This window comes from Salmo salar, chromosome 13 (genome assembly GCF_965601325.2).
Source record: "Salmo salar chromosome 13, fSalSal1, whole genome shotgun sequence".
NCBI classification, from domain to species: Eukaryota; Metazoa; Chordata; class Actinopteri; order Salmoniformes; family Salmonidae; genus Salmo; species Salmo salar.
The window spans coordinates 82,764,398-82,788,825 of NC_138303.1; the positions used below are offsets into that span (position 1 = coordinate 82,764,398).

At 46.4% G+C, this 24,428-nt stretch overlaps 1 protein-coding gene across 1 annotated transcript in view; it reads right to left on the bottom strand.

The window, feature by feature from the left end:
• Positions 1-339: 339 nt before the first annotated feature.
• Positions 340-24,428, bottom strand: part of LOC106567930 (nuclear receptor-interacting protein 1) — a 62,710-nt gene continuing 38,621 nt past the window's right edge. The window contains exon 2 of the mRNA XM_082960369.1: positions 340-7,038. Coding sequence (XP_082816495.1) covers positions 2,681-6,562 — 3,882 coding nt within the window. The 5' untranslated portion in view covers positions 6,563-7,038 and the 3' untranslated portion in view covers positions 340-2,680. The remainder of the gene's footprint in view (positions 7,039-24,428) is intronic.

Consider the following 24,428-nt stretch of genomic DNA (forward strand, 5'->3'; position numbering starts at 1 on the left):
GGCACATCTGCTGACCTCCACTCCTGTCCTCACTCTTTTCAATGCCTTTCCTGCCTTTGTGAAGATCTGGCAAAGAACTCAGAATCAAAGTTCTCTGAACTCAGAAAATAGATCACGTCCACATTACTCAGAATGGACTATGAATGAGGAAACTGAACAGCAACTGACTCGCACTGACACTGACCTTATGTGCGTGGGAATATAGAGCAATTTAAAACAAATAAATAAGAAACATTCAATGTGTGAGGAATAAACCATTAAATAAATAATATGAAATACAGTAGTAACATAATTACATATTATAGTTAGGGAAGGTGAAACAGGAGCATAACTCAGTCAAGCATTTTAGTACTTTATTTTGGAGATATCAGTGCAAATGAACACCAAAAAAAATTCAAACATAAAAAATGAAATAATGTTTCAGGTTGTCACATGGAAAAACGAAACACTTCTTTTTGCTACAAATGCATGTTTCAGATGCACGATGCACAATGATGATTGTACTTCATTCATCCGCTAAAACCCTCAAGCTCCGTCCATCCGAGCTCTGTCGTCAACCAGTAACAGAAAATAAAATCACAAAAATATTCAATGCACGTTTATTTTCACACGTTTTCTCCACTTGCTCAGCAGTCTGTGGTTATTTAGGGACTGTTCATGTTCTAAATGACCCTCTCTGTGATAAAAATACCTATTTTAAGACTTGACATTTTGCCCCATCACCAGTAGGGATACACAGGTAGTTCCCATGCGTCTGCATGCAACAGGCAGCAGTGAGGAGAGTCAGACAGTATTACACAACACGGCGCAAGATAGATTATCATTTACCACATAGAGACACATGCAAAGAACAAACCAACCAAAAAACGGGCATAGTATCCTCTGCCATTTGTATGTATGTACATTAATAGGCATTGAATTCATATTTACATTTTTCAGGGCATTAAAAACTAGGGTCATATATTTTTCTTCAACAATACAAAATAGTTATCTTTCATAATGAAAGTACTATTTACACAAATATGTTTAACCATTGTGAAAATGTTTTAATAATAGAAGAAACATCTACTTCATATGTATATGTATAAAAAAATATCACATGTAAGACTAAATGCATGACAGCAGTGTGTGAAACTGAAACCAGAAACAGTACAATCAAAATAAGGAGCTAGACATCAGATAAGCCCTCAAAAGACACCAAAAATGTCTCAATGATTCTTGGGTGGCAGGTTCACGTCATATCCTGCTGCTTTCAAATGTACCTGCGGTTTTCTCTTTATTTCCATGCAAATATTTAGACATTTTAATATGAGCTAAGAAACCGCAAAAAAAGTAAATGGTGTCCATAAAGCACGAGAATCAATAAACACAAAATAAACTTCACAAACTGTCAAATTCTCAACGGATAACAACACTGACAGTTTTTCATTACATGCCATAAACATATTATTTTTAAGGTCACCAAGAGCTAAACTTTGACAGTGCAAACTCAGGGGTACAGTATCAAATGAGACTGTATTATTTATTTCAGAATATTAATTTATATTTCAAAACCAAAATTAAGTATGTGTGAGAGAGCTGTGTTCATTTTGAATTCATTTGGAATGTAACAGTTATGCAGATACTGCAGTCTTTTAACTGTTGCTCCGAACCTGTATACAACTACTAACACCATCCACACACTCACTGTATGTCCCACAGGTAGGCTCGGCAAGGTTTTAAAATAACCTCTACTACTACTATTTAGTAATAGCTCTATTACCAGTTGTATTACCATCTATTAAGACAATGTTACCTTGCATTTGCACTGTCAAAACGAAGCCCCAACAAGTTCATTTCAGATCAAAGCAAAATGCAATGCGTTGTGACCACATGAGCCCAGTCTATCAGTTGACAGCCGACTCACTGATGATCAAAAACTTAAATCACACTTGAGGAGAAGTTACAGTAGCAACCAATACAGAGCATTCAAACAGAATGGAGCTCTAGGTACCTTTAGTAGATTTGATTAACATTGTTCACAAGGTTTTCCTTTAAAAATGTCTCTAACGTGTACATTTTAATGTACTGCTGTGCTTGCCCCGGTATGACTTTATTTAGAATCTGATCTAAAAGTGATGTTCTCTGTTAATCTAAAAAATAAATAAATATGCAGTGAACTGAGCGCTAACATTTTTGGAGTCATCAATAATAAATGTAGCTGGAAATGTTCTTCATCAATGTTTTACGAGTAGCAACAAAGAGGACACAGAATAGTGATATGTGTGCAATACAGGCACAAATCATAGGAGTAAAATGAATGGTGCCTTCTTTCAATCATTTGAGAACGTGAAATACATACTGTATGGAAATCACCAGTGGGCAATGTTAAAATTCGACGATTATTTTGGTGCACATAATTTGACATTCTGTTGAAGTAGAGCTATATCGTACCACCCATCCTGTAACCTGAGCCATCTAGAATTATGATACAATAATGAAACGAATGCTTTGAACTCATTTTCTCTGTTCTTCTCTTTCAAAATCCTCAATCCTGCATTACTTGCTGTTACTTCTTCTCATTAAACTACAAATGAATTTGGCAAGTCAGTAAAAAAAGGAAGAAAAAAAAAACATTGCGATCTTTTCCCCCTTGTGTCATTTTTATGTTTTAGTTCATAAAAGTCATTAGTTCATAAAACTACCATTTATCAGATGAGTCGCTCAGCCTATAGTTCTTGTGACTGTGCTTGTCGTTGTTGTAGGGAGGGGACAGGGAGGAGTGCTGGGTGGAGGTGGTGGTGGAGCTCAGTCTGTGGTTGTAGGCATCATTGCTGTTAGTACCCGGCTCCTCCTTCACCCTCACCCCCCCTGGCACTAACCCCTGGGTCCCCTCTGCCTGGTCCCTCCCCTCCCTCCTCAGCTGAGCGCTGCCTTTCTGCAGCATGTAGTATAGGATGGGGTTGGAGCGGGTCAGCCGGGGGGAGTCTGGGCTCGAATCAGAGCCCTCCTCCTCCCGGTCCCGACCTGCCCACCGCCCTGGGCTCTCCGGCTCCCGTTTCACTGGAGTGGGGTCCCGTTTGGGCGAGTCCTGGTGGGGTGGGAGGGCTGTGTGGCGCCCCCAGGGGGAGCGTTGGCTGCTGTCCCCTGTTGGGGGGGTTGGCTGCGGTCTGAGGTGGCTGGGGGACCCTGAACTGAGGGAGTTATGGGGGTTGGGGTGGTGCCAGGGCAGGGTAGGCAGGTTGAGGAGGTTGTGGTGATTGTAGCCCGGCTGATTGAGGTTAAGGACGCTCCCATTGGCTTTACCATTGGCCTGCAGGACAGAGGGGCTGGGCCCGCCCCGGGGATGCTGGGACAGCTCCTTCAGACAGTTGTCAGACAAGAGCAGCTGTTTGAGCACATTGAAGCCCCGGCTCTCCCTAGGGAGGAGAGCTTCACTGCTGGGGCTCTTGGCTGGGGTCTCTTCCACTTTAGGGCCCCTCAGGGCTCTGTGGTAGTCAGGCTCCTCCTGTATTTGCTTATGGACCAGGCTGTGAACCAGGCTGCTGTGGCTGTAGCTGCCTCCACTGTCCACCACTGCCCGCTGAGGGCTGCTATTGTTCAGGCTCTCAGCCAGCTCCGAGCAGAGCCGTCTCTTTTTAGGGCTGGGCCCCTGGTGGTGGTAGTCTCCCTGCTCCTCCTTTACATGGACAGGGCTGGGCCGGCGATCTGTTTGTAGTTGTGCAGCGCTGGTATAGTAGGTAGCGCTCTGCTGTTTTAAGAGCTGGCTCAGGAGACCATATTTAGCAATGACTTCAGTGGGCCGGGGCTCTGTTTTTAGGTCCTGCTGGGGTTCAGAGAATGGGTTATGCCTGTAGTTATACCCTGCTCCTCCTCCCCGTCTCTTTTGGCTCGTCACATCCTCACACACAGCAGAGGACAACAGGTCCAGGCCCTCCTCCCCCGGTTCAGTTTTGACCTTCATGTCTGCTGCCGTGGGCCCGTTGGAGTTGTCACAGATGACAGAAGTGCCAGGGGGCTTCTCATAGCAGCCCCCTGCCGCCGTCTCCACACTGCCCCTCCCACCAGACCTGTCTCTGTGGGTGGCTGAGGCCACGGAGGAGGTAGAGGAGGAACCTGCTCCCAGCAGGAGCTGCAGCACCGTGCGACGCTCTAGAAGATTCTCAATCTGGGATGCGGGGGGCGACACTTCCCCCCAACGGCTGAACGACGGTGTGCCGCTGCCTGAGGGCCCGTCTGAGAGGGGGGTACATGTTGTGTTCCTCTGGATGGGGGCGTTGAGCCTCTCCAGCAGGGCCAGAGGCCTGCCACCACCCACCTCCAGATCCTGGCTGGGTACTTTGCTGGGAGCCATGGGTGGGGAGGGTGAGGCGGTGCCGCATTGGGCCAGGTTCTGTAACAGTTTGCTGGCGCTGAACGCCGGCTCAGTTGCAGCTTTCTCAACAGGGAAGGGTTTAGACTTACATAGATCCAGAGGGCTAGACTGGACATAGGGAGAGGGGTAGGAGAACGGGGACGGGGTGCTGCTGGGGTCTCGGCTGAGAGAGTACATGGGAAGGCCTGGGCCTGGTCTGTCCAGAGGGCTTTGTATCCTGACTTCCTCCCAGGGGGCCAGTGATTTAAGTGGGACCCGTGACAGACTGGACAGAGTTGCGTCATGCTGCAAATCTGGATTAACCACAATTTTGTTTACCTTGTCATTATTCCTGCGCTCCAGAAGGAGCTGCATGAGAGTGACCTTGGGCTGGGATTTAAGGTCTGGGCTCATTTCAAGCTCCTTCTTAACCTGGGTGACCTTTGGCCCGGAGGGATCCGGCTTCCACTTGTTTAGAAGGGACTCAGTAAGTTTGTCTAAGGATGAGGACGAGGAGGAACAGAAAGTGGTGGAGGAAGAGAAGAGAACGGTAGAGGAGGAAGAGAAAGTGGTAGTGGAAGAGGAAAAGACAGTTGGGGCAGAGGAAAAAACAGCAGAAGAAGAGTTGGAGGAGAAAGCAGTAGAAGAGGAGGAGTAAGAAGCAGAGGTGGAGGAGGAGGTGGCTTTAGGCCTGGTCTCTGGAGCTCTGGTGCTGGCCCTGCTCCTCATAGAGAGGTCAATAGGAGAGCAGCTGGAGAAGGAGATCTCTGCATCGCTGCAGCTCTCCTCTCTCTTGGCCAGGCTTTTCTCCTGGACAGAGCACTCACTGTCAGAGGTGACCGAGGAGCCGCGGCTGGCAGGCAGGACCCCGCAGTCGTCCTCCAGGTGCCCGTTCTTAGTCAGCTGCTTCTGGTTGTTGTGGTTGTTGAGGAGCAGCAGGAGCAGGCTGCTACAGGTCTGGGGGGGCCTGGTGGAGCGCGAATCAAATCCCCGTTTCTCCCTAGTGGGGGTTTGGGGTTGGGTCTGGGTGTTGGGGGTGAGGGTGAGGGGCAGAGGGGGGGGGGTTGGGTGTGGTGAGCTGTGGACTGGCAGCAGAGAAGAGGGGCTCCGCTGGCTGGAGCTGGAGTTTAGTGCCAGTCGGGGGAGTGTTGTTGTCGTTGTCCCCTTTTGGGTGGTTAAGGAGCTTAGCACGTCTAGGGTGGTGGTGGCGCTAGTGGGCGGAGCATCTCCTGTGCTGAGCGGTCTCTTGTCCTGGGTCTGCTGCGTTGCCATGGCGGCCAGCCTCTCGCTGGCCGAGTGTCCAGAGAGCTGGGCCTTGAGGGCGTGCTCCCGGGAATACTGCTGCAGGTGGGCCTCACTGGATAGCAGAAGGGCCAGCTGACTGCAGGCCACACTGGGCTTGGGAGAGGGGGCAGGGCTGGAGCGGATCTTCACCAGGTTGGCCACAGCCTTGAGCCGTTCAGCACAGGACACAGCATCAGTGGCAGCAGCAGCAGCAGTGGGGGCGGAGGGAGGCGTGCTGCTCTGCACCGAGCGGGGGGACTCACAGGGCCTTTCCTGGCTGTGGCCGTGGCTGTGGCCTCGCCGGCTATAAGGCGTGCTGCTGTGGTTCTGCAGCTTGGTCTTCCTCATCAGGCCCTTGAGGCGGCTGGAGGCCATTCCGTAGCAGGGGAGCTGCTCCTTGTCTGCAGGAGGAGGGGGATCGGTGGGCGGGGAGTGCTCACTGGGGGGTTTGGTGGACTGCTGCGACATGGCCACACTCTGCAGTCTGGAGCTGAATGACTGGAGCAGGGAGGCCAGCAGTGTGCTCTCCCCAGCGTGAGGAGAGCCCTCCAGGGCCCCGTTTTGCAGGCCTCCTTCTCCTCCCTGGCCATTCAGCTCCACAGGGGGAGAGCTCAGCCTCTGGGCCCCAGGCTCGTTCCAGGGCCCTGAGCGGAGCAGCCGGGCCTTCTTCAGGTTCTGGGAGGCCCCATGGTGCAGTTTGGGACCGTTCCCATTGCCGGCCTTCTGAACAGCGGCAATAGCAGGGCTGTGGCTGGGCAGCTGGAAGGGCCGGGCCGCCTTGTTGACCTGCTCCATCTGGTTGCCGTGCCCGTGGGGAGCCTCCGATCTCCGGGTTGCCGTGGCCCCAGGCCCAGCCGCCACGGGATGCATCAGTAAACCTTCCAGATAAGTTAGAACAGCTGAATCCGTGTGTGTCTCAGGGCCAGGCTCCTCCCCATGAGTCATGTTCAATACTAGGATCCCCCTCGTATGGTTCAGCACTGCTACTGGGAATAACAAGTTCCACTAGGTCATCAGGTACAGTACTTCCAGATATTGATAAGAGGTGAGGATGCACATGGGCAGGTTCTAGAGTATTTTACAGGTTCTGGATTCCACTGGCTCAATGTACAGTATTCCCTTCTCCACAGTGGAAAATGACACTAACACAAAGAAACTGTGGCCATGACGGGAGCCATTTAGGGGCTCTCACCCAGCAATCACTGGCATTCCTGTGTGCCTGTGACACCGGATGCTCCCAGAATGCCCGGGTACAAGCTTATGCAGCGAACGGTGAGGAACGAGGAGTCAGCGGGTTTCACCACCACAGTGATTTTGATGCATTCCGTGGTTGTGGATGTTTCGGATGTCTGTCTGTCAGGAAGCCTTGGGGCGGTTCTCTCTGTGGTGCCTTTCTGCTCTCCTGATCTCAGAGGGGGGACCTACGTGAGCAGAGAGAAGAGAGAGACAGACAGAGAGAGAGAGAGAGAGGGAAGAGAGAGAGGGGAAGAGAGAGCGAGAAAGAGGGAGAAAGCGAGAGATGGGGAGAGAGAGAGTAACAGCGTGAGAAGCAGAGACTACATCACGGCAGCACTACATCACATTCATTTCAACACCTTGTCCACCATGCCTGTTACTTGGCAACATTTCAGTTTGACTGCACATGGTAACCCCTAATCCCTGTGTCTTTTTTTATTTAAACCGAATCAATGACAACAAATGTAGATTAGGGTCAGATTTTATTCAAATTTTTTAATTCAAGCCCACTACCTCGAAAACATTGGTCTTCAAGCTGTAAGGCCCTCGTTGCAGTGCGTCTGCGCTGTCTTTCAAAAGTGAAGGGCCTGTGAGAGCTGTGAATCATTTCTTATACAGCTTGTCATTTGAGTGGATTATCCCCCCTCCCTCCCTACTACCACTCCTCCTGCACTTGAGCACCTCACACTACCCTGCCTCCGTTTTCTCCACACACACACACACACACACACACACACACACACACACACACACACACACACACACACACACACACACACACACACACACACACACACACACACACACACACACACACACACACACACACACCAGTGCCGCAGAGGATATAGTGGCTCAGTGCTCTCCCACTTGGGTAAAGTCCTGGCTGCCCTGGTGCCTATGGAGAGCACTGGCCTTATCACCACCTGCCTCAGTTGATCCCTGTCTGGACAAGATATGGACCCACACTTCAGCTCTCATTGTCAATGACATGAGCCCTGAAGGTATTCCACAAAACCAGAACTGCATTGACTTGACATGAGCCCGGTTATTATGTACAAAGCCAGCACAGGTTTCCTCAGTACTGACACTGGCCTCCACAGAGAAGAGACAGGATATGGCTCGGTCGAGCTGCCAGGTGTGTGTGTTTTTGTGTTTGTTTATGTGTGTGTGTGTGTGTGTGGGTGTGTGTGTGTGTGTGTGTGTGTGTGTGGATCCGGTGCACCTGTCACACTGTGGCTGTGCCACTGTCAGGAGGGCAAGACACTGACACTCAGGCGACTGACCACTGTTGTCAGTTGACATGGCAATGTCCTAAGAGACCCGCAGTGTGAACCCTGTCAGGCTGGTCTCCATGGTTACAGGCCACGTCACACAGTCAGAGCCGTGGCCCATCAGGGTTAATTAATACAGAGAGTTTCCACCTCCACCTCAGCTGCCTTCCTGCTTGCCTGCCTGACTCCCAACGTCTCTCCCTGAAGCTGCCTGCCTGCCCTACCTTTGGCGTGACTCACCGGAAGGACGACATACAGGGTCACAACGACAGGAGTCAGGATAGTGAAGCCCTTGATTACAATGAGGCCCTTGATTTTGATGAAGGTCATAGATGATGCTGTCTAACCTAAATAATATGGGTCGCAACGAAAGGACAGATAGGATTTAGCCTTATTCCTTAATTATGGAGGTCAGTGATGATGCAGACTAACCGTGGTACAGGACAGTATAGCCCATCATAATGACTGGAGGTCAGTGATGATGCAATCAGTCTAACCTATATATTAATATGCGTAATGAAGCAGCTAGGATCAACAACAGCACAGTAGGCTGTCTATAATCTGAGTGAAATCCATCTCATGGGATGGCTCAGGTCCACAGGTTGGCACAACTGTAATGTCCACCAAAGTGCAACCTTGAAAATAATGTAATTAGTTGTGGGATAACAGTTGATCAGCTAGCCCAACTGACAGCCTGCAATGAAATACTAAGGATGGAACAAGAAAAGGAAAGGAACCCCAGCCTGTAACTCAAGGTTTTAAGGAACACGTCTGGGAACACGTCTGGCCAAGGAACACGAATGGCCAAGATCAGAAATTATTTAATTGAGATTGGCCAATCAGCATCGATTACAGTTCAAGGCTAGCTTTATGCTGTTGACCCAAATCTGACCACAACAAAAGCCAACCTGCTCACCCCCTGGACTGAAGCGACAGACCATCTGACGTCTACTGTCCTGCTAATCTTAGATGGCAGGATTAGGTCTATTTTCCCGCCATGCTGGCCGACCCGAGGGCTTAACTCAATTAAAAAAGGAACACAATGAATGCTTTTGGTAGGAGCAGTAAACACGTAAATACATGTGTACCGTCAAGTTAACATAGTCACTTGTGTGTGTGTGTGTCAGTGTTTAACTATACTGGAATAGTAAACAAATAAAAATTTGACCAACTGGGGACATTTTAATATTCCCCACAAGGTCAAATGCAATTTGTTGGGGGTTTAGGGTTAAGGTTAGAATTCGCGTTAGGGTTAGAATAAGGTTTAGGAGCTAGGATTAGTTTTAGAGTTAGGAGCTAGGGATAGGTTTAGGTTAGGTTTTCCGGTTTGAATGGGACTGAATTGTGTGTCCACACAAGATTAGTTGTCGAGACTGTGTGTGTGTGTGTGTGTGTGTGTGTGTGTGTGTGTGTGTGTGTGTGTGTGTGTGTGTGTGTGTGTGTGTGTGTGTGTGTGTGTGTGTGTGTGTGTGTGCGCTTGTGCTTGTGTGTGTGTGTGTGTGCGCTTGTGCTTGTGCTTGTGCTTGTGCTTGTGTGCTTGAGAATCAGACCATGGAAAAAATTCCACAAATGCGAAAGACCCTGAAAATGAACTGGCATTCTGGCCTACATACTTTCAGCATGTTCAAAACCGGACATATTCCCGGCTGGTGGCAAGGTATTTTAGGCTTGACATTGAGCTTGTCTATAACCCATCAAAATATAATAATCAACTGGAAATAAAATGTAATAAAGGGTTACAAGGCCCCTAAAGTGGACTGTATTCCTAATGTAAATCTAAGTGTAGGTAGGTGCCCTGTCCTGTCTGTGGATAGGTGGGGTTGGTAGGAACTTTGTGAAGGACAGGGCCCTTGACAGCAGCCATGACAGAGGTAAAAAAGGCCTGGAATTGCAGGGGCAGCACTGTGCACTGTGAACAAATAAATGACCTTAATATATGGAGCCTGTCATCTAAGCCTAGCCCCTAAAGCCCAGACCCCCCTCTGCTTTCAGGAGCAGCACAGGCGATACGGGCGTGTGTATTACTATTACATTATCTCGCCTGGTGTATATATTGAAAATGACCTTACGCATCTGTTAACATGTCATATCATTCCTGGCCCCCAAAACATGACCCCTCTCCCCATCTCCATGGTGAGACACCAGAGGGCCAATGAGCCACCCTCCACCGACTCCAGTTACCGTGGTGATTATCCATTATCTTTGACAATGTCACGCAATGACACCTAAACGCATTCTAAAGTGATTTTTACTACAGTGGCCATGGGCGAAAGGGAAGACAGCTATGGAGACAAGAGCTTTATCATCCCCCTGACTGACTGGTCGCTCTCCTCCTCTACTTTCTGCTTTCCTCTCCTCCTTTCTCCTCCCCTGTACTCCTCTCCACTTTCCTCCCTTTCTCTTTGCTTCTCTTCTCTCCTTTCTTCTCCTCCTCTTTCCTTCCTCTCCTCTTCTCTCCTACCCTCCTCTCTATTTTTCACTCCTCTTCTCCTCTCTCCTCTCCACTCTCTCTCTCTCCACCGTTTCTCCAGAAGCACTAGGAACAGGAAGTTCAGTGCACATCAGCCATTTCATCTGTGGAATAACCAGAAAACTGGAATGAATACGACACGATGCAGATGTCAGGGATTAGATATCCAAGCCTGACCTTCAATCCCCCTCACTCATCCCCCTCACTCATCCCCCTCACTCATCCCCCTCACTCATCCCCCTCACTCATCCCCCTCACTCATCCCCCTCACTCATCACCCTCCCCACCCTCCACCCTCCTCACTCATCACCCTCCCCACCCTCCTCACTCATCACCCTCCCCACCCTCCTCAAAATGAGAGTTTCCTAAATGACCTTCATTGTCAGGAATGGTAATCCATTTAAGCCATTTAAAATGTATGAGTCAAAACAAAAGAATTAAAAAGGGGAAGAGCCACAGGAGCAGGCAGTTAAAGTCAAGGTCATTCACACCGCCCAGGCTTTCCACTTGACGCAACAGCTGGTGTCCATGCAAAGCTCTGGGCGTTAATAAAAAGTGACAATGCAGCCCGAGCGGTGTGTATCACTAACGTCTGACACCAGCCTGGCAGATGTGTTCTCCCTGCATTAAAGGGGAGTCAAGGTTAAAGGAATTTAAAAGGAGAGGCGATGCCTAAACACTATTATATCATGTAATCTGCAGGCCAGCCTGCTGCACATACTCAACAGGGTACCTCACTTACACATGCAGCGTGACGGCCATTTGTAAATTCAATATGGCCCGGGCCTGACATGATTAAATAAGACAAAAAGCCAACCTGACCAAATGCAATTGTTCAAACTGGGAACACAAGTGAACTTGCACACAGTGGGAAAGTCAAATTAAAAGCTCTGTCTAACCTTGGCAGAGGTAAACAAGAGAATAACATGCTACTGAACAGCGTGAGACCACAACCAAAGACTATGTTAGAGATAAGTAAATCAGGACCAAGTAACAAGGAAAACACACAAGCACGCACGCGGCCCACACACGACACACACACAAGAACTAGGGCACTCTGACCCAATTCTAAGGCCGCATTGACCAAACAACTCATGCATAGTGCACACACTCCCACATGCTCTCCCGCCGCCGCCGCCGCCGCCGCCGCCGCCGCCGCCCCGCCGCCGCCGCCGCCGCCGCCGCCGCACGCACGCACGCACGCCCCCCCCCCCCCACACACACACACACACACACACACACACACACACACACACACACACACACACACACACACACACACACACACACACACACTACAGAAAAAAGGAACTCCATTGGTCCCAGGCCTCCCACAGTGAAAACATTGAAATTCACTTTTATTAATCTGCTTGCATCACATGGAAGTGTTTAACCATTTTCTTTTAAGGACAACCAGAGCTACAAGTAGAAGACAAAACTATTTGACACAAAACAGTTGCATTCATGAGTTTTATAGACAAATGAGGTCCACATAGCAAAACATGATAAAACATCTATTTAAAAGAATGCTGTCTCTATATAAATTGTTTGCCCAGTGTGTAATTAATATATAATATAGTTAGCGACAACTGTGTGAATTTTATAGTTCGTGACACAACTATGTGAGCTTATTAGAGTATTATAGACACAATGATTTCCTATGATCTTCTATGTAGAAGAATCTCTTCCCTTCTAACGACTCGTGTGGCTTGTGAGCGTCATAGTCATAGAAGCATAGTCAGAGTCTCAAGTTTTTCATAGTGAGGTCATAATAGTTTGAAGCTCAATTAGTTCAGACTTTACAGACATTTATGTGAGAAGAACTGTTTTTGTTTCCGCCCTTGCTCACAAACACCGCTCTAGCGAATGGTTTGTATCAGCAGATGCAGAAGACATAGATAAATCCAATGCAACAACCTAGCAATCCGTAGCTCAAACACACAATGTTTAAAAGGGGTTAGAATTCCAAAACGCACCGACATTACCGTGGGACTCAAAACCACAAAGCTGTACTTCGTCCACACTCTAAACACACACCATCCCGTTGAAACAGCCATACTCCCCAGTCTAACATGTGAATATGAACATTGCGTGATGACCTAACACTAACATCACTGTCTGACTAAACATGAACCGAACAGAGTTCCCCAGTTACAGTTCTTGGCCTATTTCAGTGTCAGGCCTTGACGAGAGGAGAGGGGGGTTTAACTTCTGTACACATCAGTACAAAGAGTTCTCGGTGGGACAACAGAAAATAATTCATGCACATTGATGAGTCATCTAAGCGATTCAGAGCCTAGCAGACTGGCAGGATGATCAGAGGGGAGGACAGCCAAATCCAGACGACCCTGGATGATATCACTCTTTCCCCACTGTGCCCTGGCCTGCATGGATGGCCTGCATGGATGGCCTGCATGGATGGCCTGCATGGATGGCCTGCATGGATGGCCTGCATGGATGGCCTGCATGGATGGCCTGCATGGATGGCCTGCATGGATGGCCTGCATGGATGGCCTGCATGGATGGCCTGCATGGATGGCCTGCATGGATGGCCTGCATGGATGGCCTGCATGGCCCTGGGTCCACAATAGAACAGCAAGGCTATCAAAATGTTTGTGTCCATAGTAAATATTTGTGTGGTGGTGGAAGACCCACCCAAGGGCTATTTCCTGAGAGAGAGAGGGCTGGGGAATTAGTGTGTTGATTAAAACACACACGCACACATTCCCATATCTTAATGAGCTGTGGCCGCTACCAATCTATACCAATTCATCCCTATTGGGCAACCATGCTATTCTTATGCTATCATTGTCTATTCAAAATAGACACCAAAAAATCCCCACCCCAAAGCAACAAGCCATTTTCCATGGGAAGCGGCCTCAGCTGAGGGTGATTGAGGTTGGAGGAACTGGAAGCCAGAACAGCTGATTAGCCCAGGGCCATGAAGCCAAAGGACACATCTAGTCATCTAGAAGCCCTTTGAAGGTATTGAACCAGACCACTGGGCTGGCGATCATGATGATAATGGCTGAGGTAAATAGGCCACTTTCCCATTGAAATCATCTGTCCCTCCTTGTGTCAGGCTGCTGCTACTGCCCAGAACATTGGCTACTAAACCATGCTAAAAAACCCTGGCCTTTAATGAACAATTTCCATAATATCCTTGGCTTCCATCCTAAACAGCTCCCTCTCTCTCTCTGTGGGAGTCAGCAGCATAGGTCTTTATTGGTTTAAAGGAGTAGTCTGCTGATTATAGGATGAGTAATTATGGGATGCTTTGTGAATAGGATGGCCATCCTGTGACAGAGGACTAAGTGACAAAAAAAGAGGGAACATCTTTGCATTCTCGCCCATCGTTTCACAATTCATAATGCCTCCAGTGACCTACTTCGCCAGGAGTCTTTCAATCATTCTAATGTTTCTGCCCACAGTGAGCTCTGGGAATGGCAGGGTGGGGCATGATTTGGGTACAATGGGCTATATCATTTCTCTTTCCACCATTCAACTTTTTCTGTTTCTTGATACAACTAAGAATATCATCTCATTCAGAGTAACACAATTAAACGCAAATCTTTAATCAATTAAGTGCACTTAACCCACTAAAGGAAACAACAACTATGCATAACCTTTTGGGAGAAAATTTCAGGCAGGCAGGCAGGCAGGCAGGCAGGCAGGCAGGCAGGCAGCACAGCAGCAGCACCAATCTAGTTGTCAGGCCAGAAGCCAACATATGCCAATAAACATCCCAGGACACCTCAACACGATTAGGACTACACATACCCCTGGAGCTCTAAGCCAGATCCAGTACTCCTTGTGCTCAGACCCGGCGCCAGAACGAATCAGTTGGATGGGCCTTTGAATTCCATAGGGGGGCACGTTTTCTCACAGGACCTCCTTTGTGTGCACGCAATATTTGAAATGGCTGTAATAGTAAAGACCATAGGCAGCTTGTGAGTTTCAAGTTTGGGGAAGCTTACTATTTATCCAACCATTTCTACCGATCTGCTTGGCAGTTATGATTATTTCTATATGCGCATTTTCTTGGAACAGTTTCATTTCAATAATAACTTTTTTGTTTCTCAAAATCATTGTCTCGTGGTTAATCATAAAAATCTGAAGTAAAATGATAAAAATCTCAAAGTTAAAATGAAACTATGCCGAGGGCACTAGCCTCTGCCATATGGACAAACTGATACACTGTGATCCATTAGAGGCTAAAGAAATGAGAGCATAGAAGTCAGCGATGCAGCAGTAAGTCTATAACGTTCATCGTCTACTAAGTAAAATACATAGGCTTAAAGCTGACAAATAAAAACAGTAGAAAATATCCTGATGAAAATTCTGGTTCTTTCAATCACATTCATCTCTCTATTCCACCTGTCTGCCTCTCTTTTATCTGTCTTGACTTGAGCTACTGCTAGTGAAGTGCAACACTGTATCAAATCATCACTTGGTCTGGCCTGATGCTGTCTCTTGCGAACTTCTAACATTGTATCAACTAGCCTATTCTGGGCCCTGAAAATGTCCTGCGCCAGTGAGCTCAGGACAGAAAGCTGTTTTTTATGGCATTTCCACTGGATATATGGGACCATCAGATCATGATATTTTGCTCTTTCCCACGGCTTGGTGATTATCGAGGCTAGAAGTGTTGGAAAGATTCAAATGCTGTGGAACTATCATTCGCAGTGGATGCTAAAAGACTGACTTTGTTGACTTGTATGAGGCGAAGAAAAAATGTGTGGTGTACGTGGTGAGTTAAGACAATCAGAATCAGACATTGCCAAATGGGCACTTTCCTACATACGCATGCATTCTGGAGAGAGACACACCATATCTTCACCACACACCCCTCCCCTTCTTCTTGATGCAACATTTTAAATTACACTCAAGACACATTATCTTCACACATATTTTAGATGCTTTTCACTGACAGCCGCAACTCAATCAGCTAGACCTATTACCACGTGCACTACCCAAATTGCGGGCTTCCCAAACACACTTGTGATTTGAAACAATCCACAGCAAAACATTTTTAAAGAAGCTAATGATCCTCTGTGGCTGTCATGCTCCTTGGTGAAGTATTTTGAATGATTTGTTTTAGACAGGAGTAATTATATAATTTTGGCCAAATATCAATTAACTTTAGGACAATCCAGCATCCCGACAGTGCACTGTGCACGAGCAAACTTTCCTTTCCAATTCGCAAGAGGCTGGAACCAAAGATCTGTATATAATGACGAGATGCTCATGTCTCCGCCCTAACAATAAGAGTATTTGTCCCAAGGGGGCGAAGGCAGGCGACAAGCTTAGGTCTGCATATTATTCCCATGGAGGGGAGCTGTTTCGCTCAATCGGATGCTTTAACTGAGATTGATGCATCTTTCTGTTGGAGAGCGTCTCAGTCAAATAAATGATAAATATTTAAATATTTTATTTGGACGGGCAAGGAGGTACGGCGGGCCAGGCCCCCTAAGGCCCGCCCACAATGCCAGCCCTGCTTGTGCTACAGCTTGAGCTAAACCACAAACACTTCAGTGCTATTATACTACAGTACTTCTGCTAGCAAGCTAGTAGCTACACATCCCTCCATACTGTCCTGATCAGGGTTAGGGCTCATTTCCGTTTTAATTCAGGAAGTGAATAGAAAATTACAGTTCAAGAATGTGAAAAATCCTCACTGAAACCAAATGGCACTTTTAAATTGTAGAATTGGGAATCTGAAATGAATCACCTGAATGTAAATTAAATTGATCTCAACTCCAGGGCTGTAGGCCATAACACCATGTCCCCTCTCTCCCTGCCTCCTCTACACTGACTGAAGGGTCTAACTGGCTAACAACACACACGCGCGCGCACACACACACACACACACACACACACACACACACACACACACACACACACACACACACACACACACACACACACACACACACACACACACACACACACACACACACACACACACACACACACACACACACACACACACACACACACACACACAGTGTGTTCCAGTTACTAGTAACAAGTAAGCACTCATTGAAGCACTGCAGTGTGCAGGACAGTACAGGCCTTCAACTTGAGTTACTCAATGAGAGGGGGCAGCACTGAGCTAGCCTGCAACGTCACTTCCTGGAGTACCTTAACCGACTTCATTTGGCTTTAATGCGCTATTAAGTCTTCACATAAGAATGAATTGTGTCACCTGATCAAGTGGTTTTCCATTTATATATACAGTCATTGGCACCAATCCACCATCATCACTTTTACTTTTTAGTAATGGAAGCAGACTAGGCTATGTAGTGATACATACAGTAGAAAGACCGACAGCGGGAATAATTCAGTAGCAGTCTGTAGTGAATGCTACCCTAAGCAATGCACTGTAGGCTAGCTAACACAAGTCTTCTCTGATTGCGAGGTGAACACAGACACACATAATTCTCCCCTACCATGTCATCCTTAGCTGTGAAGGCTGTTTACAGGTAAAGTGTAATAATCAATGTGCTCTACTGGCAGGAGCGCTCCTGCAGAATATTAATCAGGCCCTATACTGCCCTACCCTCCCTCATTCTCATCCACCTTCTCCTTCTCTCTCTCCTTCCCTCCCTCTGTTCGTCCTCTCTCTTTCTCCTTCCTCGCTCACCTTTCTCATGACTTGACATCCCCCTGTGCCCCAGACCTGACCAAATGCTAAAGGAGAGCGTGCTGTCTTCTGCACAGATAACTGCTGCCACTAATCAGGCCTACGTGCACCGGGCCGTGGGATTAAAGAGCTCGCACAGCTTGACTCAGGCACTGAATAGCACAGCCACACATACAAACACAAACACAAATCCCCACACACACACACACACACACACACACACACACACACACACACACACACACACACACACACACACACACACACACACACACACACACACACACACACACACACACTCATCCACTCACACACTCATCCACTCACACACTCATCCACTCACACACTCATCCACTCACACAATGAGGTCAAAATAAAACCTGTAACAACCCAGAAGTGTCTCGCCCTACTAAAACGAGGTCAACATAAAAAGCTGCAGCAGGAGAACAGTTATAAAATAACTCACAGCACAACACGATTAGAGCTAAATTTACACCTACAGTCAAAATGGAACCTTTGGCAAACCATGCCTCTCTCTCTCTCTCTCTCTCTCTCTCTCTCTTTCCCTCTCTCTCTATCTCTCTCTCTCTCTCTGAACACACTTCATGAACACTGCTTCATGGTGTTGTGTACATTTCAAATGAAGGGCACAAACTCGACAACCATGAATTGACAGAGATGGTTTATGAGGGGGGTCTCATTCTCTGTCTCTTTATCTGTCTCCACAGTATCAAACAGTTCCTCTAGTGTGTCTGTCTGTCTCTCTACGTGGAGGTAGGAGCAGTGCGTCCTCGGTCCCAGTGTGTGTGCACACAGAGACAGGCCAGCCGTGGAGCACAGATAGGAGAGAGAGGAGAACGCCACCCTATGCATCAGCAGGGATATTTCATTATGTACATAACGAGTGCCATTAATCGCTCTTAACAAGAGGACGCAACCTCACCTTGGTAGTCTAACACGCATAGCAGGGGGGTGGGGCGGAGGTGAAGGGGGTGGAAGGGAGTAGGGGTAGAAATGTAAATTCTTCACACTCAGGGATCTGCCATCTTCTGTGCTACTGCTGCTGCTGCCCGACTGACCAATACCCCAGCCAGAGTGTGAATAAATAAATAAAAGAAGGGGAAAATGCCGCAGTGTTCGTGCCACAAGGCTTGTGCCCTTGACATACTGACATGGGGCCCCTGTCATGTGACACTCTGTCATCAGCCGTGCAGCCACCTGGCAGTCCCCACCTTCCCCTGTCCTCATCCTCCGGTGACCCGATGCAGTTCGCTCCTCCCCCCACCCCACCCCCCCTTCTCCTTTCCTAAACCTCCTCCCTCCCGCGCAACAGCGCGGCAAGGTCGGGGGGGTCACCGTGTCCTCATCTGTAATCCGCTGCCATTCGTCAGCAGCCCCGGCCCAGGCTGGAGGAGAGAAGAGAGGCAGCCGCTCCAACAACGGGAGAATGCCCAATTAGGCAGCTGTCACCCTCAAACATACGCACAAAGACACACACACACAGCCTAGCACAGCAGAGCGGGAGAGAGCAGGGGAAAGAGAGGGATCGAGGGAGGGAGGGAGGGAGGGAGGCAATGGAGGACATACAGCGCCTTCAAAAAGTATTCACACCCCTTGACTTTTTCCAAATTATGTTGTGTTACTGCCTGAATTTCAAATGGATTAAATATAAATGTTTCTGTCACTGGCCTATACACAATACCCCATAATGTCAAAGTGGAATTATGTTTTTGAAATTTGTACAAATTAATTAAATATGAAAAGCTGAAATTTCTATAGTCAATAAGTACTCAACCCCCTTGTTAAGGCAAGCCTAAATAAATTCAGTAGTAAAAATGTGCTTAACAAGTCACATAATAAGTTGCATGGACTCAATCTGTGTGCAATAATAGTGTTTAAAATGTTTTTTTTTTTTAAATGACTACCTTATTTCTGTACCCCACACATACAATTATATGCGTTTCCTTTATCAGTATTTATTTATCTGTATATGTTATGTTACGTATGTATATATGTATGTGTATATATACAGTATGTATGTATGTATGTATGTATGTATGTATGTATGTGTATATGTATGTATGTACACTACCGTTCAAAAGTTGGGGGTCACTTAGAAATGTCTTTGTTTTTTAAAGAAAAGCACATTTTTTGTCCATTAAAATAACATCAACAGAAATACATTGTCAACATTGTCAATGTTGTAAATGACTATTGTAGCTGGAAACGGCAGATTTTTTATGGAATATCTACAAAGGCGTACAGAGGCCCATTATCAGCAACCATCACTCCTGTGTTCCAATGGCACGTTGTGTTAGCTAATCCAAGTTTATCATTTTAAAAGGCATGCTTGCCTAGAAGGCAAGCATCCTGGAGTTGGCTCTTCACTGTTGACGTTGAGACTGGTGTTTTACATGGTGTCAAGTCCTGACCAGTAAAGGGGGTTGTTTGTTGTTGTGGTTTGGTCAGGGCGTGGCAGGGGGTGTTTGTTTAGTGTGTTTCGTTTTTTTTGGGGCAATGTTCTATGTTAGTATATTTCTATGTCTGTGTCTATTTAGTCTGTTTCTATGTTCAGGGTTTTTTGGTTTGGCCTTCAATTGGAAGCAGCTGTTCTTCGTTCTTTTAATTGGAGGCCATATTTGAGTAAGGGGTTTTTGTCGCTGTGTTTGTGGGTGGTTGTTCCGTGTATAGCCTAGTAGCCTTACAGGACTGTTTCTTCGTTGTTTTGTTATTTTTTTGTGTTCACATTTTTACCTAAAATAAAAAGGAAGATGAGTATACACATTCCCGCTGCATTTTGGTCTACTCCATACGACGAACGTGACAGAACTACCCACCAACAACGGACCAAGCAGCGGAGGAAGGAGCCCTGTGAAGAAGGATGGACATGGGAGGAGATGAGGATGAGTATATCCAGGGCAATGGAGGATTTAAGGAAGACCGAGAGGCATCCCCCCCCCAAAAAATTGGGGGGGCACACGGGGAGTTGGGCAGAGTCAGGATGGAGACCTGAGCCAACTCCCCGTGCTTATTATGGGGAGCGACGAATGAAGAAAGCACCGAGCTATGGTGAAATGCGCACTGTATTGCGAAGAAGCATTCAAAGGCCGGTGCGATCGATGGAAGCTCCTCAGCGTGGCCAGGCTATATTGAGCACTCAGCCAGGAAGGGTTGTGCAGGCCGTACACTCCAGACCTCCAATACATCTTCAGGGTCCGGTTTACCCTAACTAGACATTCTAACTAGACATTCTAACGTACTTGTCCTCTTGCTCAGTTGTGCACCGGGGCCTCCCATTCCTCTTTCTATTCTGGTTAGAGACAGTTTGCGCTGTTCTATGAAGGGAGTAGTGCACAGCGTTGTACGAGATCTTCAGTTTCTTGGCAATTTCTCGCATGGAATAGCCTTCATTTCTCAAAACAAGAATAGACTGAGTTTCAGAAGAAAGTTATTTGTTTCTGGCCATTTTGAGTCTGTAATCGAACCCACAAATGCTGATGCTCCAGATACTCAACTAGTCTAAAGAAGGCCAGTTTTATTGCTTCTTTAATCAGGACAACAGTTTTTAGCTGTGCTAACATAATTGCAAAAGGGTTTTCTAATGATCAATTAGCCTTTTAAAATGATCAACTTGGATTAGCTAACACAACGTGCCATTGGAACACAGTAGTGATGGTTGCTGATAATGGGCCTCCGTACGCCTATGTAGATATTCCATTAAAAATAAGCCTTTCCAGCTACAATAGTCATTTACAACATTAACAATATCTACACTGTATTTCGGATCAATTTGATGTTATTTTAATGGACAAAAAAATGTGCTTTTCTTTCAAAAACAAGGACATTTCTAAGTGGTCCCAAACTTGTGAACGGTAGTGTATGTATATTATTTTACTGCTCTAGGGATGTAATTATTGTTTGGATAACCTTATTTACTATTATGTATTGATTTTTACCTTACATTTTTTCACTCTTCATGCGATGCACAATGCAGAGAACACCAGAAGAATTATCATAAAATTACCACAGTGAATTATTGTAATGTTTGTTTAAAAGCGTGGTCTAGAAATATAAGTTATTGTTTTAGTTAGAACAATTATGATGAAAAGGGAGTGGATTACAGCCTCTTTTTTTACTTTTTCTTGTCACTCCTGTCGGCCACCCCACGTGGAGGTTTGTGCTCTTTGATTGGCTCAAAGTCAAGTTGTCGGCCACTGACGTGTAGGCCAATTTTACAAGTAGAAATGGCAGGTTCATTGGTATCAGGGCGGTACGCAGCAGGTACGTCTTTTGTTCTAGCAATTGAAAGAACGGCTTCCTACTGTGCTAAGTACCTATCGGCCGTCAGTGTTCTCGGTGTGTCTGACCTCTAATGTGAGAAGGAGGAGGAATGGGTCAGGAAGGGTTTTGAAGTCACTATTTGCGTTACATTACGTTTAATATCAAACCACCACCTATGCCATTCTCTCTTACTAACACTGGACATTATCAGAGCTCACTGACAGCCTTTCCACTGGGACTGAGTTTGACATTTCAAAGAGTCCCCCCCTCTCGTTCTCTGTCTCCCCGGGAGATTTGTCAATGACAATGTCTCCTCTCTATCAATAGCCTGCAGATGTGATGAAATGATAAAGGAGAGGTAGAAGGAGACTTGTCTAGAAAGAAAGAAAGAACAGCAAGTTTCCCAAGGCTTTCTCCCTTGGTTGAGGATAATCGTAGGTTGTTCTTCATATACAAAAAAACTAAATTTAATGGTAGCTGTCCCACAATTTATCCACACTAAACCATCTGTCTAATCAGCCATGCTGGTGGAGAAGTTCTTAGGAAGCCCCACCAGACAGACAGAGAGACAGACAGACAGCGAGATAGAGGACTTTCCATTGTGTTTCGAAGTACACCAGATATCAAATAGCTGACAAACGGCCCCTAATTGGATAACTCATCATCTCCCAATACATCTGTTTTGAGTAATGGGAGAAGTAATCAGCAGAAATTATACAGTGAGTATTGCCTGCCAAACAGGAAGCAGCGAGATTTATGCCCTGGCCAATCACTATTGCTCCTTATTGATTGTTTTCTCTAAATTGTTTTCCGTTTAATCAACAACAAAATAGATCTAAATCAAACAAGTGAGACTGACTGAGATGGGTGGAGGTTGTTTGTGGTTCGGTTTCAGCATGGTTAGCTAGTTTGAAAAGTAGCAGCGTTTGTTAAGTTAACTAGTTAAACATCTACTGGGGCCTATATACACCAAGTGTTACCAAAGATTTGTTTCCGTCTTCTTGTCTAAGTAGCCTTGTCCGAACCAGAATGGCCCATAGGGCAGGAGCCTATCTACTGTTTCTGTAGAGTGAGGCAGCTTGATGTAAGCAGGGCCTTACAATCAATCCATCTCCTTAATGCTGAGTGCCAAGTAGAGGCATCGGATCCCATTTTTCGAGTCTTTGGTATGGCTCAACTGGCGATTAGGTCCATGCACAGACCTTTCAGGGGGCAGGTGCAAAAAAACTAAAACAATCTACTTCATAATTCATGTCCTGAAACTCGTGACTGTAGCGAAAAGCCCAGCATCCTGGAGTCGCCTCTTCACTGTTGATGTTGAGACTGGTGTTTTGCGAGTACTATTTAATGAAGCTGACAGTTGAGGACTTGTGAGGCGTCTGTTTCTCAAACTAGACACTCTAATGTACTTGTCCTCTTGCTCAGTTTTGCACTGGGGCCTCCCATTCCTCTTTCTATTCTGGTTAGAGACAGTTTGCGCTGTTCTGTGAAGGGAGTAGTACACAGCGTTGTAAGAGATCTTCAGTTTCTTGGCAATTTCTCGCATGGAATAGCCTTCATTTCTCAAAACATGAATAGACTGACGAGTTTCAGAAGAAAGTATTTTGTTTCTGGCCGTTTTGAGCATGTAATCAAACCCACAAATGCTGATGCTCCAGATACTCAGCTAGTCTAAAGAAGGCCAGTTTTATTGCTTCTTTAATGAGCACAACAGTTTTCAGCTGTGCTAACACGATTGCAAAAAGGTTTTCTAATGATCAATTAGCCTTTTAAAATGATAAACTTGGATTAGCTAACACAACGTGCCATTGGAACACAGGAGTGATGGTTGCTGATAATGGGCCTCTGTATGCCTATGTAGATATTCCATAAAAAATCTGCCGTTTCCAGCTACAATAGTCATTTACAACATTAACAATGTCTACACTATATTTCTGATCAATTTGATGTTATTTTAATGGACAAAAATGTGATTTTCTTTAAAAAACAAGGACATTTCTAAGTGGCCCCAAACTTTTGAATGGTAGTGTACGTATGGTCACTGTGGGGACGACGTCGTCGATGCATTTATTGATGAAGCTGGTGACTTATGTGGTATACTCCTCAATGCCATCGGATGAAACCCGGAACATAATCCAGTATGTGCTAGCAAAACAGTCCTGTAGCTTACCATCCATGTCATCAGACCACTTCCGTATTGAGCGAGTCACTAGTAGTTCATGCTTGAGTTTTTGCCTGTAAGCAGGAATCAGGAGGATAGAATTACGGTCAGATTTGCCAAATGGAAGGCAAGGGAGAGCTTGTACGCGTCTCTATGTGTGGAGTATAGGTGGTCTAGAGTTTTTTTCCCCTCTGGTTGCACATATGACACGCTGGTAGAAATTATGTAAAACTGATTTAAGTTTTCCTGCATTAAAGTCCACAGCCACTAGGAGCGCCGCTTCTGGGTGAGCATTCTCGTTTGCTTGTGGCTCGTTGAGTGCGGTCTTAGTATCTGCATCAGTTTGTGAAGGTAAATAGACAAATACAACAAATACAGATGAAAACTCTCTTGGTAAATAGTGTGGTCTACAGCTTATCAAGAGGTACTCTACCCCAGGTTAGCAAAACCTTGAGACTTCTTTAATTTTAGAAATCGCGCACCAGCTTCAGTTGACAAATAGACACAGACCACCACCCCAGTCTTACCGGAGGTTACAGTTCTGTTTTGCCGATGCTCGTAAAACACAGCCAACTGTATATTATCTATGTCCTCATTCAGCCACGACTCGGTGAAACATAAGATATTACAGTTTTTAATGTCCCATTGGTTGGATAGTCTCAAACAGAGCTCATCCAGTTTATTCTCCAGTGAATGCACATTCGCCAGTAGGACAGATGGTAAAGGTGGATTAACCATTCGCC